At 36.1% G+C, this 19,557-nt stretch overlaps 1 protein-coding gene across 1 annotated transcript; it reads left to right on the forward strand.

Annotated features, from left to right (window-relative positions):
- The first annotated feature begins 5,428 nt into the window (after positions 1 to 5,428).
- LOC136970352 (sodium-coupled monocarboxylate transporter 1-like) lies at positions 5,429 to 19,523 on the forward strand. The gene is made up of 26 exons (XM_067264783.1): positions 5,429 to 5,986; positions 7,082 to 7,147; positions 7,224 to 7,275; positions 7,424 to 7,491; positions 7,561 to 7,715; positions 7,781 to 7,921; positions 7,982 to 8,111; positions 8,772 to 8,860; positions 8,941 to 9,056; positions 9,127 to 9,194; positions 9,274 to 9,360; positions 9,501 to 9,670; positions 9,741 to 9,841; positions 11,237 to 11,340; positions 15,540 to 15,605; positions 15,675 to 15,726; positions 16,776 to 16,843; positions 17,228 to 17,382; positions 17,451 to 17,591; positions 17,684 to 17,813; positions 17,912 to 18,116; positions 18,189 to 18,256; positions 18,328 to 18,414; positions 18,793 to 18,968; positions 19,034 to 19,253; positions 19,326 to 19,523. Exons 1-26 carry the CDS (start codon positions 5,636 to 5,638, stop codon positions 19,428 to 19,430), a joined length of 3,171 nt encoding a protein of 1,056 aa, XP_067120884.1. The 5' UTR covers positions 5,429 to 5,635; the 3' UTR covers positions 19,431 to 19,523.
- Positions 19,524 to 19,557: the final 34 nt, after the last annotated feature.

A 19,557-nucleotide genomic window follows, 5' to 3' on the forward strand; every position in this document is an offset into this window, starting at 1 on the left:
CTCTGTAATGCAGATTTTTTGGTGCCATTATTACCACATAATCAGCAATGCAGTCAATGAAACGTGTAACAACGTTATTGTGCGTATGAGGGTGGTTCTGACATTACACCAATTTAAGTGTCTTGTTATCACCAGGTCTTCCAAGTTTATGCGAAACCCTTACGCGGTTTGGTGTTCAACATTTTAGTTCATTTAAGAAGAATATAATTTAATTATAAATTTTCTAAATTGCTAATTAATTGCAATAATTAGCAAGAATTTACATTTAACACTTAATTTTAAGCACAACTTTAACAAACTGGGGTGTTAACTGGCGTCGAAACGTTTGAAGGTGTTTGATTTTTATACATAATATTTCGTTAAACATATAATTATATCAAGGGAAAATATTTTTGTACTTGTTCTAGGTAAAGTATCTGACTTTGCATTATTTTGCTACGCTGCTGTCAATGACACATCACGACTTTCATAACAAATGCTGAATGAGATACGTGCGTGAAACTGCAATTCTTGTAAATTGCCGTTCTTCGAAAAAATTAAATAAAGGTTTAAACGTTTTCATTTTTAAAAATTTGAATAAATTATTTATATATATATTTTTTTAATTTTTACTTACCCTCTGTTATATATAACAGAGGGAAAGTATGGCGATCGTCAAAAAATGACCACTCCCCAGATTTTTAGGTTTTTGGACTTAGGACATCTTGAAACATCGAGAAATGCAAAAAATGGGGGGGGGGTAATTTCTGTATGTATGGTTGTTAGTTGTGTCTGTATGGGGGACACGATTTTGTTCACCCTCTTTGAAGCCTAATAATTCCTGTGCTTTTTGTCGAAAAGTTCTGAAATTTTGCAGGGCGTTTCGTTTATTAAGTGGATTAATGCTGTTAAAATTTGGTGGTTAAGGGTCGAGAGGATGGGAATATAATGGGGGTCGTGTGTAGGGTCGGACTTAATGACGATTTTACTGGTTATTATAGCATTTACAATTATTTTCCTTTTTTATAAAACTCGTCCCTACCCTGAAAATTAAGCGTTTTCCATTGTATAATAGTTAAAAATTTTTGAATAAAAATTGATAACAGATGGCGCCACCAAAATTTAAAATGTTGCCGGGAAAGTTGAGCGACTTGTTGCTGATTTATTTCGTCAGTTCTGACTTTTTTACATTCGAAAGTTGTAATTTTTCCGGTTGGCATCTAAAAAATTTATGAAAATTTTACCGAGAAAATTACAAAAAACATTAAGTTATACCATTTTATAAAGCGATGATCCTTTTTCATATAATTAAAAGTTGGTCAGAACTCTAGGAAACTATAAAAATGTGATATCACGATGGTATTGTAAATTACAAGTGAATAATTATAAAAAGTGCTGAATCACCTATTGTTTTTTTTCGTTTTGCCAAATACCACGTTTTATAATTGAATTATGAGTTGGGAAACAAGTTTGTCTAGCTTTTAACTGGAAAACAAACAATTGAAGGAGTCCATTGATTATGCATTCTTACACATTAATAATCTCGAGAGTGGTGGGAATTTCTAGAGAAGCGCAACATCTGCAAAGTATCTAGGAATTGATATTTAGGCCAATTACGGTTAGCCCACTTAGTGGCCGAGTAAAACCACTGACCATTGTCCATTGGTAGTTAGTCAGAGGTTCTCACCTGACCAACATGGAGTTTCTCCGATTATAAAACTGGCTCGTGTAAAGAAGCCGTCTTCCGTATATATCCGTTACATACATGCAAATGTACGATGCATACATCGGTATGTACAGTACGATACATAGGAAATCCTTTTGGGAGGCACCCTTGCCAGATCGCCCACGTGTTGCGTTACTGTTCAACATGCTTTTTGGCGCACAGAAGAGAGAAATTGTGTCTAATAGAACTTTTTGTACTCTTTGTGTTTCAATCTTGTGCAACATCTTTGAATGATTTCAAAAATGTTGCACAAGATTTCTTGGATATCTCCAAATTACTGCAAAATTGTGAATGGGCTCTTACAATCTTACAAAGATATGGGATATAATATGTCCCTGAAAATGCATTTCTTGGATTCCCCTGGATTTCTTTCCGACAATCTTGGTGCTGTCAGTGACAAACACGGAGATCATTTCCATGAAGACATCTCTATCGTGGAAAAGAGGTCTCGGGGCCAGTGGAATTCAAGAATGCGGCTGATTACTGTTGGACAGTCATGAGGGATTCTCCAAATGCCAAACAAAGCGATAGCTCCACATATCGCCATTTTAGACAAGATAAATAAATAAGCGTATGCATGTCGTATAAATAAATATATATTACATTTAAACTGGCTGTTACAAAAAAAACCAGACGTAATGGAGAAAAACTGTTTATATATTTAAAAACAGCATAAAAAATTCTATTAGGATCAGGTATTTTCATTTGTGTGCCAAAAAAGCTTTCATTTTGTTCTCTAGTGTTTTCAATCCAATCCACTTCAATAATGATTATGAAGTCATCTCCTCATCGATCGGGAAAATCGCATCATATGACGTTGTCTGAGCGAATCATTTGGAATGATTCAAGCAGACATGGGCGTAGCCAGGAAGGGGCATGGGTGGGCACGCCCCCAGTTAACCTGGTGCCCCTCCCCAGAAAATTACAACCCGGCCCCCACGCAGTTAACCTGGTGCCCCTTCTAGAAAATTACAGCCTCTACTAGGCCCCTCCCATAACAAAATCCTGGCTACGCCAATGCAAGCAGAATAAGTGTAGTATGAGCCCAATAATAATTTCATAATTTGAATAAAAGTCAAAGATTTTGACTCTTTTAGTATGCTTGATCGGATTAAAATTAGCCCAAAAAGATTAATTTTTTGGACTCTTTACGTATGCGGTACGTCTGGAAATATAGTATTCGCACTTCAGATATATGTTTTGATATCGTGTTACTAGTTATAATAAAATACTCGATTTGTGTGTGTCTATGAGTATTATTGTGCTTTGATTAAATAGGTTGTGACAAGTACATTCGATATTACGTCACCACGATACACGCCCATTCCGCCGCTATCCGCAACCTCCACGACAGGCAGAGGGTGCCACACAGCGATTTGTTTTCTAACAAAGTGAAGCTGGCTTTTTGTAGCAATTTCTGCAATTTTCTGCTTTTACTGTCAGAGATTATTTATATGTTATGATAAACCGTTTTAAATTGGTTTCCTTCGGCATTGGGACAATGCACGCACGAGTGTAAGCACGATTGTATTCATGCGTTACGTATGCACCACGCGTATACGTAAAAACAGCCCACCAATAGCCGAGTGGATAAAACTACTAAACAATGGTACTTGGTCGCGGATTTGCGCATGGCCACATGGAGTTTTTGGCCATCTTCGTCTTTGTAATACATAAATAGGGGCTAGTTTCCCTTAGAAAGTCTTTCGAAGAGACATTTCCCTCGGCAGATCGCTGTAAACAAATAATCCTATTGAAAGAAACAACATGGTCTGGTTGTACTTCGTTATTTACGGTGTGCACGTCTGGAGAACCATCTCGTATAACATTTGTTCATCGACGGCCGGATGGCCGAGCGGTAAAGGTGGCAGCCTACCGCTCTGGGGACCCGGGATCGAATCCGAACGGGTCGAATAATCCCCAGGAATGTTTCGGGGGGTGGTCCGTTCGGATATGTCGGGCCCCCTCCCTCACCACCCGGTCGCCCCATTGTGGGCCTGGCCGAACCCATAATGGGCCTACTAAAAGAGGCCCTCTTAGTGCCCACAGGGCGGAAAGAGTTAAAAAAAAAAAAAAAACATTTGTTCATCTCGTCATTGCATTGTATACATATATAAAGTTTAAATAGAATGATTCAGAAGAATTGCAAAACTTTGGAAAAGAAAAAAAGGAACAGCTCAAGGAAGTCGTTTAATTAAGGAAATTTCCAATATTCTTTGTTGTTATTAAGTTATTTCTGAAGGACGCAATAACGATTTTCCCTTATTAAATCTTTATTTTCTAACAATTTAACTTCATTCAGACATAAATGAGGTTGTATGAGTAAATTCCAAGTACTTCTTGCACGTGATTCAATTTTCGTGTAAGGATCGTAATATACGGACGAGAACTCCATTGCATCTACAATTCATTCCGTCATCTTTATAATTACGTGCTACCCTCAAAAGATGAGGCTCTGTTGAGAGTAAGTGATTCTTAGTTGAGACTAGTTCTGCCTTCGATACTAATAGTATCGTTTTGTAGCGTACATTAAATCTGTAGGAATTAAGGATCCATTTTAACCATAATCATCGATCATCAGTATCAAGACATCGCCTTCTGTCAGTTATTATTGAACAGAAGATTTGTAACGTCATCCCTCCTCTCTTTAAACACCAGTATTATTAGTTAAAAGTAAGTATTCTTATTTTCTCATTTAATTTTAAGATTTAGTTTAATTATGCTGTAATTTATACAACTCGGTTAATGTAACCCTTGGTGCCAAGATGGTGGCTCGTTTGTGATTTCAGCAAGGAAACAGTGGAACGCACGTTCTAACCTAACCTAACCTATTCTAATAAATTGGTTGCTAATAATTATGGTAATTTATTAGAGTAGGTTAGGTTAGGTTACAACGTGCGTCCCACTGTTTCCTTGCTGGAATCAGAGACGAGCCACCATCTTGGCACCAAGGGTTACATTAACCGAGAACTCAAAACAAAATGTCTGCCCATCCAGTAGTAGTAACTTCGAAATTTGTAAAGTTCGGACAAGATATTGTAGATTAGAGTGAGGTGTAGTGGAGTCAAAATGGAGGAGACTTAATGTAGATTACTTTCATTTAATTCTTATTCAGATTATAATATATATATATATATAATTCCACCGAAAATATTAATTAATGAAGGCATTTTTAATAATTAATAATTGCAATTATTTTCTGTTTCATTAATAAGAAAATGAGGCAGTTATGTCCGCTCACTGATTACAGAAACTTCTTTGAGTGTTCTTCAAGGGTCATCATTGATTTAACAACCGAAGGTTGATACATGACAAGGTGTTCCTCCTACTATAAATGCCTTTAACCATGTCAAATGAAGTCTTAAGTAACTTAGTGAATTTAATAATCTCATAGTTAAGAAAGTATAATTAAGTGCGTTATGTAAATGTATAATCATCCAATAAATTCCTATTAAATTTACGCATCAATTTTTGCATACTTTTGCAAAGAGCTTAATCGTATGGACTTGTGTGATATAGTCGACTATATAGAGCATATTTATATGAAAAATAAAGAATCTGTGAAAATAAAATTAGCGAGTTTCTACGAGAAAGTGAGAACAAGAGCTAAAATTAACCGTATATTGAATCGGTTAGAAAGAGTTCCAACATAAGGTCATTGGAGACTTCTATAAATGCACGTTTTTCAACACGAACTTTCCTCAAAGCCTTTCAGACAAAATAAATTATAGGAAATTTGGAAAGTTCCGCAATATGAATTCTTTTCAGCAATTTACCACATCATAACATAAATTTTTAAATTGCAGCAAACCGTCCCTCCTCGTTTACTTGTAGAAACAATGCCAACCACGTGATCGAATGACGTAAAATAATAATCCATTCTATTGTATTACTCGCATTTTGTCGGGGGTTCTGTCATTTGTCAGGAAAATGTCCGAACGAGATCACGCCGATCGCTTCTGCGTGGCGGATTACGTGGTATTTGCATTCATGTTAGCAGTATCGGCAGCCATTGGTATCTACTACGCTTGCACCGGTCAGAAACAGAAGACCACCAACGAGTTCCTCCTGGGAAGCAAGAACATGAGCATCTTTCCTGTGGCCATGTCCATCTTGGCCAGCTTTCTCTCGGCCATCACCCTCTTGGGACTACCGGCAGAAATGTACCAATACGGCACACTCTATACCATGATCGGGATTTCCGTCTTCCTCATGGTCCCGGCTGCTGCTCATTTGTATCTTCCAGTTTTCTACAATCTCAAATTAACCAGTGCTTACGAGGTGAGTTCGTTTTTAATTACTAAATTACCTTAAAAAATTGTGCCACGCAGGTACATCGCTGGCCTTGACGCTTTCAAAGATCATCCTTGGTTCGAGCCGTAACGGGAAGTAATTATATGTATACATTTTTATCATTGATCATAGTATAATAAGCTTCCTTTTGGAATAGAATTATATTGTTGTGTGTTTGCTTTATGTAATTATGTAGTTAGTATGTCAAACATTATTCTATTATGATCCGTACAAATACCACTAAACCTTTAGAACGTGATTAACTCTTTTATCAAACTGTCATCTTTTAAATTAAATTATATGCCATGTTTAAATATCTTTTATCACGATATCCATAGAATAATTCCTATAGTTATCCTCTTTCTATACAAATATGGGGGGTTTTCATGATTTTTTCCGTGTTTTTACCTCCCAAACTCATTGTTTTTTTAAAATTTTCTACAAAGTAAAGAGCATTTTTGCATTACTGCGAATTACATTTATTTATATACTTAACAAACTTTTTATTTTTTCTTCTTGAAATTCTACTTACTCTCCACTTTCATACCTGTTGAATATATATACCACTTTTATATTGGTTTTTTCTCTATTAATTTAACAAGAATCGTAACACAGATCCTTTAATTTTTACGTAAATTCACAAATTTAGAGGAAATTTAAACAGGTGTGTGCCAAATTTACGACACACGATCTCAATTAATGTTGATTTTTCTTAAATACCTAACTTCGTGAACATTGAACCAATCAGAGTGCTGATCTTTACGAAATGAGGAACATCAGAAATGCAAAGGATGCTCCTCGTTTCTGCTCTTCTGAACTGTACGAATTACATGTTCTTGAAGTTTTTACGTGCCAACAACGTAAGGAAATTTAGTTATTTAATGCCCACAAGCTATTTCTATATTTTACATCCTCCTGTTTTTATAATTCTTTGATATATTTATATTTCTTAACGCTTTATATAAATGCAATCTTACAGGTTTTATATATTTATATACTGCTTCGTTCGAAAGAGTTTTTCTAAATTTAATTAAACTATTTATGTTAAAATCTCTTAAACTGATACTCATCTTTACATTATAGTACCTGGAATTAAGATTTAACAAGTATATCAGAAGCATGGCTTCTGCCGTCTTCGCCTTTCAAATGGCAAGTATTGTATTGTTAATTCATAGAAGTCATAGAATTTCGATTGGTTTCACCACTAATTTGATTTCGTTTTCAGATGATTTACATGGCCATAGTACTTTACGCCCCTTCTCTAGCTCTGTCTCAAGGTAAGTGTAGTGGTTTGACGCTTTGCGTAACGTTTAGTGCATCCGGAGTATTGTGACACGTTTTCCTGAACGAGGATTAAATTACTGGAAGCTCGCATAAAGATAAAAACACTGAAGCACGAGCCTCATTGTTTTTCAAACATTTTAGTTACAGGTATTGGTCTCTGGTTCGCTGTCTTGTCGACGGGTATTGTTTGCACATTTTACACCACAATCGTGAGTATCGTTGGATTTCCTTTAACATTTTGAGAACTCCTTACACCAGGCCTTGTTTCTCTTCTTTAGGGAGGAATGAAAGCTGTAGTTTGGACCGATCTGGTTCAAGTTTTGATGATGTTCATTTCCATGTTTACCGTAGTAGCCAAAGGTGCCAATGATGTGGGAGGTATGAGACAAGTTTGGGAGACCAGCGTAAACGGAAAAAGGATCGAGTTTTTTAAGTAATTCCTTCAATTTAACCTAAATACCTGCCTTCACACTACTTTTACACAAGAAATATTTGTAGTTTCGACACAGATATCGGCCAAAGACATACATTTTGGAATCTTCTAGTCGGAGGATACTTCATGTGGTTATCGACATATGGAGTCAATCAAGCTATGGTACAGAGATACCTCAGTCTACCTACCCTCAAAGCTGCTCAGAAGTAAGTTGTATACCTTGGATATACTCTTTGAGATGTATTTTGTGAATATAAATCTTTCAGAACTGTCTGGATCAATTTACCCGCTTTGACTCTGCTGCTAACTTTGTGTGGTCTTTCTGGCCTGGTTGTATACACAAAATATCACGACTGCGATCCGATATTAACGAAACAAGTTCAAGCACCCGATCAGGTAATTATTAAAATTAGACAATAAGTTTATAATATAAGTAATTCCTAGTATTAAATCATGTAAGTAAATAAACATAACGTGATATAAATACAATAAAGCACTTGTTCTAAGTGTTTAAGTGTTTCAAGTGTGCATCGTTATATCTAGAACAGAATCTGATTGGGTAATTCTATAGTGAACTATTTATGTACAGTAGAAACTCGATTATCCGAAACGGTTTGCAAAAATAAATAAATAAAAACAGATCATAACACAAAGTATAATACACAGAGACCAAACTCTTCACGTAACTGTAAATAGCGATCTGTCGATTGTAGCGCCGCGAAACTAGGTCATACGTTACATTAACATTACGTTAGATTTTGAGTAAATTAATTTACCTTCAAATACAGTAATTGCAATACAATACTTATTGTTTGCGAGACTTTAAATGCACGGTGCTTGATGTATCCAAAACACAGAAACAGACAAATTTCTGGATTATCCACAATTTCGTTTGTCCTAAAGACCTATGGTTTCGTCATGTTTGGATAATCGAGTTTCTACTGCATTTCGAAATAAACATACAAATTATCCATTACAATAAACTAGAACAAATTAAAATTAGAACAATGAGAAGACTACTCTAATTTTAAGCATCTGCATTGATATTTTCCTCAGCTGTTCCCCCTCTTCGTTATGGATACTCTAGGAAATTTTCCAGGATTGCCTGGTCTCTTTGTTTCTGGAATTTTTAGTGGTGCTCTTAGGTATTGTACAATGCTTTAGAAGTATTTAATTACGCGTGTAGTATTTATTTTCTTAATCCTGTTACGATTATTATTTATAGCACTGTTTCTTCAGGAGTTAATTCTTTAGCAGCGGTTACTCTGGAAGATTTCATAAAAGCTTACTTCAAATTCGATTTATCAGAGAGTAAAGCGACTAAAATCACCAAAATATTAGGTAAATGGGATAAGAATTGTTTAAAAAATATAATATACTCGTCGTTCTTATTTATTTTAATTTATTACAGCTCTGGTGTACGGTATAGTGGCCATTTTGTTAGTTTTAGTTGCTCAATACATGGGAAATGTGCTTCAGGTAAATCATTACGAGATGTCACACAGAGTAGTAAATACATTAAAGTCAGTCATATTTATTGTTTGTATTCTATTTCAAGGCTACTTTGAGTATTTTTGGCATGATTGGTGGCCCTCTACTAGGTTTGTTCACTTTAGGAATGTTTTTCCCATGGTCTAACAGCACGGTGAGTTATGATTTTGTTGCATAAAAGCGGATTTATGGACAGTATCTATAGTAGAAGTAGGTCCTAAGGTAGATTTTTGTAGTATTAACGCTCGACAATATTATATAAAACTAATATATTTACATTAATTCTTTCTCAAGGGAGCAGCTACTGGATTTATAAGTGGATTAGCTGTTTCTTTCTGGATCGGGATCGGAGTATTTATATACAAACCTTACTTTCCCAAGGCTCCGGTATCGATACAAGGTTGTTCAGAAGCTCTACTCAACGTCACTACTATCATGCGCAACACTACAACTGTGCGCACAAAGTAAGTGTTGATTTTAACAATTTAATCACTACTACGTCAACGTATGCTGAAACTTGTTTTTTTCCCTTAGTCAAGATATATTTCCTCTGTATAGAGTGTCATACGTTTGGTACAGCGTCATAGGGTGTCTCTGGTGCACTATAGTAGGATTAATAGTCAGTTTTTGTACAGGTTAGTCTACTAAAATTTCATATATTCGCTAGGTAATTTCTGAAAGTATGACAAGGATGACTGGCGTTTTGTCTGTTGAACTGTGAAAATATCATAAATATGAAAATAAATTTATTGTAAACAATCTATAAGATGTTTTTGTTGTGTTACCACGTTTTAATGAAAAACAGCAGATTAAAAAATAGTAAAAAATGTTCAGCACGGTATTGTTTATTACGAAAATCATTCGAGTGGTTGTACAAGATAATATTTTTATTTTATTGAAGTAATTGGAGGTAAAGCGTGACAGACCGATTAACGACTGTGCAAACACGTGACTAAAACATTCTTCCATAATTCTTGTTACAGCAGTCGTAGATAACAGGTAAATTCAGTAATAAGCTATTTATTTAGGATATTTCTATGTGCTGTTTATGTTCTATAGACATTAATTTGTATTTGGTTAGCCATGAAGTGTCTGTTTAGCTCCGAGAAAACAAATTATAACCGTACCAATGTATCCACGCTTCCATATAGTGTACTTTTCTATTGTAAGGAAAGGTGAATAGCTTCTATATAGTGTTTTTACCTTTCTAAAACCACACGTGCTTCTGTAGATATTGTATATTTCTAACAAGAGAACACGTATCTAAATAGGAGCTATATCTTTTTTAACTTTATGTGTTAGCATTTCTCTTTTCTTTCAAAGGGGTGCACACATATTTCTGCTCAGGTACAGATTCTAAACGAAGTATGTATGCCATAAAAATATAATATATAGTCTATATACAACGTTTGGACAATGATATTTATTAGTAACTCCTTCTATTTTTGATTATAAATAGCATAAAAGAACTGAAGAAAAAGACATTTAATATCCGAAAATTTATTGTTTTGCATGCAAATTAATATGTAAAATACTGTAAAGTCGCATTTTAATGAATTACATAACCAAATCCTATGTTAATTATAAACATTTTGCAATTCTCCGAGTGGTGATTTTGGCATATGAACAGATGATCTATGACACTTATATTACGAGATGTTCTGTATAATTTATAAACGTGTTTGTATATAAATTGCAATTGTTGAATTATATAACAATCGAAACATTCTAGTGTTTATTATTTCAAGTGATTTCTCCCTTCTCACGACTTGCATATTGGAGTAGTTCCAATATTCGTATTACATCTTACAAAAAGCCATGAATCATTCTAAAATTCATCCTTGTGTATGGTCCCGAATTAATATAAAATTTTGGCATATTCTTGTGGAAAATACGGAAGTAATTACCAGATTTTCTTAACAATCTAAATTAAGTTAAAAAACGGAAAAAATCACGTCTTAATAGTCATTTCGCCGCCATCTTGTTTCTCAAAGCGATTCGTGACATTTTACGCCGTTTTTTTTTCACAGGTGCGAAGAAACCCGAAGAAATATCTTGTAAACTTCTTTCTCCAGCTATTGTCGACCTTTACAAGCTTCTACCCCCTCCAATAAGACCGAAATTTCAACAAAAAGTAAGTCTACTCTAATGTTTTCCCTTCTGAGAATACGTACTTCGGTTTCGGTCGCTGTCTTTCTTGTATGAGACACACGTACCGAACGTGAACTACAATTAATGAGACGATCTGGTATTGTGTTGAGAGTTTACGACTTTTTATCGAGTGGAAAATAAGCAGCTTGCAATACATTTAAGAAAGGTTAAAAAATAGAATTTTTATAATATATATTGTTAAGTATTTTTAATAGAGGAATTAAGACACGAAATATGTGGCGAGTAATGGCTAAAGGTATAGAAAAGGGCGCCTTTTATACAGTAAAATAGCTTTAAAGATGGGAAATAAACGTCTTTAGCTCGGAAAATAGTTAAAAATGAACAAATAACCATAGGAATTCTCGTATTAAATTCCTAAAAAGGTACTTTTTAAAAACAAATAAGTCGTTATTCTGCAGGAATCAAACAGGTTTTTGTATTTTAATGAGAGTATAACAATACGAATATATAGTGTACGAGCATTAAAAATAGTATTTTATTTTCATAAAAGAACTGAAAACGAGTTTTGCAATGACTTTTTTATAATTTTCTCTTAGTATAAAACATACTTCTTTAACTCTTTTATTAATTAAAAGTACAATTTTGGATGGTTTTGGAGTGCAAAATTGCGATTTTAGAGTACTTAAAGGCCTTTTTATCAGTTGATAAATTGTAGTAAATAATAAGAAAAAGAAGCTCTAAAAGTATATTTTTACGTGTTTAAGACTTGTTTAACTCGTAACAGGATGAACTGGATGAAAAAACAGAGTTTAAAATATCGCAATTTTTTTCTTTTTCTAATAATAATCGAAACACAATTACTCGCCTCCTATTTATGGATTACAAATTCCAAAAATAACACAGCAAACTCTAATGAATTAAAAAGAAAAGTGAGTTTTTGTCACGTCATTACACCTCGATCACCTGTAGAATACTACGTTTGACGTGACGTCACAATTAAAAGCCGTTTACGTCACTCATTACAGGAAGACGATGATTACAAGTCGGATCGTAATGGCATATCCAACAGAGGTTTCGTCACAAACGAAGACGACGTCAAACACGAGAAGCAAACACGTTTGTAAGGTTACGTCAACCCCCGAATAGAGCAGTTCACGTAGAAGATTTGCACCTTTTTTTTCACCTTCAACCTCTTATTTAATGTCAAATAAAGTGCTTAATAATTATAGTCACCGGACTCGTTCTCTTACACGCAAAGTTAAATGTCCTAACGATGAATAAAAACCCTTCAACCCTTCTAGATAAGAACCTTCAGTTGACCTCTACTAATTGCGGTACGCTCGTGTTAAAATAAACAGGGGGCCACACCCGATTATCCGTGCTAATTGGCGAGTTAGGCATAAGACGAGTAATTTTTCTTAAAATTATACCTAAAGGTTTTACGCGTTACGCGAGAAACCGGATAAATTATGTCACACCTTACTTTCTTCGCTAGCACCATCTGTCGTCGGGTAGCGGTACTAAAGTTGCTAGACCCGTCGGGTTTTTCTCAGGAAGTACCATCGGAGCGTCGCGGGTACTTAAAAGTTGCGACAGGTTTACGTTTAGTATCAAACCATGGTCGAGGTTGAGGTGGCGCGCTTCGGTATCGTCGACTACGTGGTGTTCGTGGCCATGTTGTTGGTGTCGGCTGCCATAGGAATCTACTATGCGTGCAGCGGAGACAAGCAAAAAACCACCAAAGAATTCCTCCTGGGTAACCGGAACATGAAAGTCTTCCCTGTAGCAATGTCCGTTTTAGCCAGTTTCCTGTCGGCCGTCACCCTGCTTGGTGTACCTGCCGAAGTGTACCAGAATGGTACCATGTTTGTCGTGTGTTGCCTCGGCTTCTTGATGATGATACCCGCATCCGCTTACCTTTATCTTCCGGTCTTCTACAATCTGGGAGTCACCAGCGCTCACGAGGTAAGTCCGACCAGCGTAACAATACTGTATTTTTCTGTTATCGTCTTAACGGTTCGCGGTTTCTTCGTCTCTTCACGGTTTAACACCGTAACTGTTACGCTTACCTAATATTATTGCTTTTTTTTTTCCTCGCTAGATTATGTTAATACTAAAATATGGCTTTGAATTCCCTGCTCTCATCCCCCTGCTAGTGTTTAAAATGTCCATAATTAAATTTGTAGGTCTTCAACAACTCGTGTAACTAGTTCTTCTCATATTTTTTTCTCATAACTCACCTAATAATAGCACGTTAGCATCTTCGTTCTGATTGTGTTGGATGAAGGATCCGACGATGAGGGACCGAAACGAAGGATGTTGGCATTAAACAACTCCTCGATTAAAGCTGTTACTGAGCGTTAAGCAATTTCTAGACCCTTCTTTAGAAAGCTGAGGGCCTAAAATTATGAGTATTGGATCACATTTGTTCGTGGATGATCGACAGTATACATCTTGTCCATTACGAATGAAACTCACACCATCAGCCGAGTTTCAACATGGCTGGAGGGCTGAGTTTCATTTGTTTATGTAAAAATACGAGGCTCAACTTATCAAAATTTGATATTATTCGAAAAAGTTCGTATAAACACAATATTTCCCAGTGTTTTCCGGTTTAAAGTGTTCACACGCACGATAGTTTCAGAACTATTTTGTGATCGAAATGACCTAAAAGACGAAACGATCCTCATCACGCAAGTCATCGAAGGTTTAATAATTAAGGGAGCCAGCGAGGCTCATTCTATAGAAAGCAAAGGATAAGACAGAACCGTACCGAGCACGGTATTTTTAAATCACTTACACACTGAAAAGTTCCGCTTCCTCCTTCCCCCATTCCAGAGAGCGAAACGTTACGAAACTTCTTTTTAACGATCGTGAAAACAGGAAGTTTTATTCCTTAACCGATATTGGTACAAAGGGTGGAGTCGCCATTACAAAATAGTATATTAAAATCACAGAGTGATGGAGCAAAAAGAAAACAAAGTGGATTTTTCCATCATCTTCGACTGACCCCGACCTTGTCGATCATCCTCATTATTTCTGCTACTTTACGCACAGAATGAACGGATGTAGTTTCAATAAAAATTTTATTCTTCGTGTCACGAAAGTTTTACGTCATTTCCCTCGATATTTCGCTATTAAATCAATAACAATCGTGTGTCGTAACGATAATCGCTTACAATAATCGACGATAGACCTTCCATTTTCGTGCATAATCCAATGAATAGAAAGAATATTTCTTTTAGTTTCCTGTTGGGTGATGAAATTCCTAAATATTATGGAATTTTTCATCACCTAAAGTCTTGATTTAGACATTCGAAATTCTAATCTGGTCGTCTGTAATCCGATATTACCAGAAATTAAATATCTAGCGAAATATTTCTGCTACTTTTACCTTTAATTGTGTCGAGTTTGGTTATGAGTTTCATTTTCACTTTTATTGCATTATCACTTTCACAGTTTTCAGTCATTTTCCCCATCTAAAAACTGAAAAAACCCGCCATTTTATATTACTGTCTTTTATTATTGAAGCATAAAACTTCAACTCGCTCAAAAATGCAATCAGAATTGTATTTGTGATTTGTTTTTCGGAAGTGGTAGCATTTTATTTCCGGTTCTTGCCGGAAAAACCGGAAATAAAATGCTACCACTTCCGAAATTAAAAGGAAGTGTTGCATTAGAAGTAAGGCACACAGTTCCGTTATTGTTAACGGTACAGCTCTTCCAGGCTATTATTTTCTCGACACAAGAACTTCTTTCAGGCTATTGTTTTCTTGATACAGAGCTTCTACACTATTATCTTCATTACACAGGAGCGTGTAGAACTTCCCTTCTGTGTACTGTACTGTACATAGCGATAAAATAACAGTGTGTTCATACCTGTAAATGGAGCTTCACTTTCGCGAGTACAACTCGCGGACGGTGATGCTTTTACTGATGTAGAGTGCCACTAATAACGATAACGGCTCCGTATTACCATCACAATAATAGAAAGTATAAGAAGTAAATCAAACCGTTTCGTACAGACAATTTCTTTTATTTCTTAACGCTGGAATATAATACGAATGTAAATTATCAATTTTCTTAATCTTTATCTGTAGTCTCCGATAGCGTAACAGGAGAAACGAGCGATGGAATTTGTGTTCTTGTAAAGGGAAATCGCGATCGAATAACGTAACATTAAAATCTGAATAACGCGTAACTGGTTTTCTATATTTGCAGTATCTACAGCTACGCTTCAATCGGATACTGAGATCTATAGCATCTACCATATTTTCCTTAAACATGGTAAGTGAAACTATTCTATACTCGAATTTCTCATTTGACACTAGTGACACGCTATTAATTTCCCTACAGCTGATGTATATGGCGATTGTCCTCTACGCTCCATCCTTGGCTCTCTCCCAAGGTAAGTTACTGCACTTGACACATTCACGTATTACAATACAAATAGCAAAATTCTCGTGTTTCCATCTGTTGGAGGGGGTGGTGAATTAATTCATCCTTTAGTAAATATATTACTAAAGGATGAATTAATTAATAAATATGAATGTTAACGGATGAATAAATATATTTATTAATTCTTTACTTTAATTCATCCTTGTTTCGACGAATTATTTCGACTGGAAAAAACGTTACGACAGCAGATATCGATTTCCTTCGTAACGTATTTAACGCCAATTCTAGAACAAGGGGTTGAGTAGGACACATCTCGCTCTGTTTCGAGATACAGGTAGTTCCATCCTTGATAATGACCGCGTGAATTACCCTATTGTTGAATAGACGAAAAATCCGTGTGGTTCCAACTCTCGTCAGTCACGTTACGATAGCAAAAATTAGGAAGATAACTAGACCATATTAGGTAACAAATAGACTATATCATATTCGTTTATCATTATTACACGTGGTTATTAATTACGACGCAATTATCATTAGACAGAATGCCTTTCGAGACAAATCACGCGCTTATAAGCCCCGCCAGCCATCCCATCACTTTCTGGGACCGACAGGATCTTCTCGGTCACGTGATCTCTCGCATGGACACGCTCCACTTATCATAACTCGGTCACAAATTAAGTTTCCTAACAACCCACACTTAACTTTCGATTAAGTGATGTTTACAGACTCAATTTAAGGCATTCAGTTTCCTAATATCCGTGAATACTTTCAATTATTTCTAACTTCCATAGATAAGAACTTATAGTAACAAGAATGGCGTAACTTCTTGGCAATTTATCGACTGTATTCGTGTGTATAATTTGGATAAACTGTGAGGTTTCTTTAAATTCTAACGAGTTATTCCGTGTCTACAAACTGTCGACAAGCCGTGCCATTTCTTAGACCCCCCGAAAACTATGCCACTATTTATAGAAATGGCTCGACAAGTTATGCTAATTAAGTAAACTAAGATTTTACTGTATAATTTCACGTGTTAAAACTGAATTTTATTACTTCCAGTTACTGGAATTGGTCTGTGGTTCGCAGTGTTATCCACTGGTCTAGTATGCACCTTCTACACAACAATAGTAAGTATGCCACGAAAAGGATTTCTACTCGAATTTTCTGGGAAACAAAACCACGTAAGGACACGATACATTCACGATTTTCGTGACAATAATATTTTCTGAGAACTTACATATTTATGAGCTTTGAAATTGGAACCTCTCCCTATTATCCGGTTGTAAATTTAGTTTCGTTACTAATTGATACTTTACCGTTTGTGGTATGACGAGTAACGAGACAGATCCGGTGTTCTTTACCATAATTAAAAGGCTATTAAGGGAAAATTCCCCACACTCGGTAACAAGTGATTGTATTTCCTCGTCCAGACGTGAAAAAAAAAATGTTTGTTTCCTTGTATCAAACAAAGAAACGGTTTTCCCACGTGACGGGCAATTGTTTAATTTCAGGGTGGACTGAAAGCCGTGGTATGGACCGACCTGTTTCAGGTGATAATGATGTACTGTTCTATGATAGCCGTTGTTGCAAAGGGTGCCACCGATATTGGTGGGATGAGGCACGTTTTCAAAGTTAGTGCCGATTCGGGAAGAATAGAGCTATTCAAGTATGACGTTTTCATTTATTTTCATCATTGACGAATGTTGATGTCACAGATCTTATCCTACGTTTCAGTTTCGATACAGACGTCACCACACGTCACACCGTATGGAACTTAGCCATCGGAGGGTATTTTATGTGGGTTACCACTTACGGATGCAATCAAGCCATGATCCAGCGTTATGTTGCACTGCCCTCCCTCAAGGCTGCTCAGAAGTAGGTAATTTTCCCTCTTCCTTCCCTGAAAAATCTACTTTCCCTATCAACATAATTATGAATTATCGAATGTGATTTTCTACTTCTCAAAGGACGATCTGGATCAATTTACCTGGATTAGTTTTGCTGACTTCATTAGCCTGTCTTGCCGGATTGGTTATTTATGGCAAATATCATGGATGCGATCCGATGATGGTGAAGAGGGTCTCCGCTCCGGATCAGGTGCATATCGACGTCAAGTTACATACGCGAATTTCCCATTTAACCACCTCCACATTGAATTGCAGCCCTTCTAATGCTTAATAAATTTCTGTTTCCAGTTATTTCCCTTATTTGTCATGGAGATATTAGGAGATTTTCCCGGAATTCCCGGACTCTTTGTATCCGGAGTCTTCAGTGGAGCGCTTAGCACAGTTTCCTCGGGTGTTAATTCCTTGGCGGCCATCACTTTAGAGGATTTGATCAAAACTTACATAAAACCCGACTTGTCTGAAATTTCGGCCACGAGACTTTCGAAAATTCTAGGTAATTACTATTCATAATTTTAATCTGTGATCACAATCACGTGTTCCATGTATTCCTAATTGTTATTTCTAGCTTTCTTGTATGGAATTGTCGCCATTCTTTTGGTTCTTGTGGCACGCCAAATGGGAAACATACTGAGTGTAAGTTAGCCTAATTCACGTTCCAATTCGGCATTTAACTGAAGTAAAACTTAATTTAATTATCGTTGCAGGCTGCCATTAGTATTTTTGGTATGGTGGGAGGTCCTATGTTATCCATGTTCACAATGGGAATGTTCTTTCCTTGGATCAATTCGACGGTAAGTACACTCACACTCGAAGAGTTATCTATATATTCAGCAGCATCCAAAATGCTATTATTCCAAACTATAAAAAAAGCATGGCACATCATCCAGGAAATGTGGGATTGGTGTTCTTTGAGATAAATAGCGGCTCTTGAGGTGCCAACTCTTAGAATATTCTTCTGCAATTGCCATCAAAACGGCCAAAAATTTGGCTATCATTCTCAATGGAATGCTTTTATTCGTTGGGATAACTTTTAGATATATTTTCACGAATAAAATGAAATATTTGGTTTGTACATCATTAATCTTCCTATACTAGAATCTCTCCCGAAACCATAGACAATAGAATTAGCAATCTCTCACCTAAATGATACCATAAACTTTACTTTTTAGGGCGCATTAGCAGGTGTGTTGGCCGGTTTGGGCATTTCTTTTTGGATGGGCATAGGCGCTTTCATCTACAAGCCTTACTTTGAAAAGTTACCCGTTTCGGTGCAAGATTGTCTACCTCTATACTTGAACATTACTTCACAATCAAATTTCACTCAGCCAACCAGATCAACAATAAAGTAAGTGGCACCCAATTTGCTTTTCATAATCTTCCTCCTCCCATTCTAACAGCTATTTCTTGCAGCCAAGACATCTTTCCACTGTATAGAGTGTCATACATGTGGTACAGCGTTATCGGATGTATAGTAGGAGTCATAGTAGGGATTTTAGTAAGTTTCCTAACAGGGTACACAAAAGCAGAGGACTTGGACGTCAATTTATTGTCGCCCGTTGTCAGAGATATATTTTCTTCTCTACCTCGTTCAGTCAGGAAGAAATTAGGGATGGAGCGCTTCAAGAACGAAGTAAGAGTAACTCATTGTTCCAATTCATATCGATTTATCACAGGTTTAGTTTAACACATAATCAAATTTCAGATTGTACCCGGTAAAGACCTTCAGACAGAAGGAATCCATAATCGAGCCTTCGACAGTATGGAGCTTTCCTCCAGGGAGAAGTCACCTAACGGGAATGTAGAGTGACTTTTATTATGTTTATAGCTTTTATGTACACAAATATTTGTAATTTAGTCGGATTTGTTTTGTATTAAAACTTGTATTTTATTTTTTTATCAACCCTAATTTTAACCCATTATCTCGAATACACAGG

This window comes from Centruroides vittatus, unplaced genomic scaffold, assembly GCF_030686945.1.
Source record: "Centruroides vittatus isolate TY-2023 unplaced genomic scaffold, ASM3068694v2 contig_1924, whole genome shotgun sequence".
NCBI classification, from domain to species: Eukaryota; Metazoa; Arthropoda; class Arachnida; order Scorpiones; family Buthidae; genus Centruroides; species Centruroides vittatus.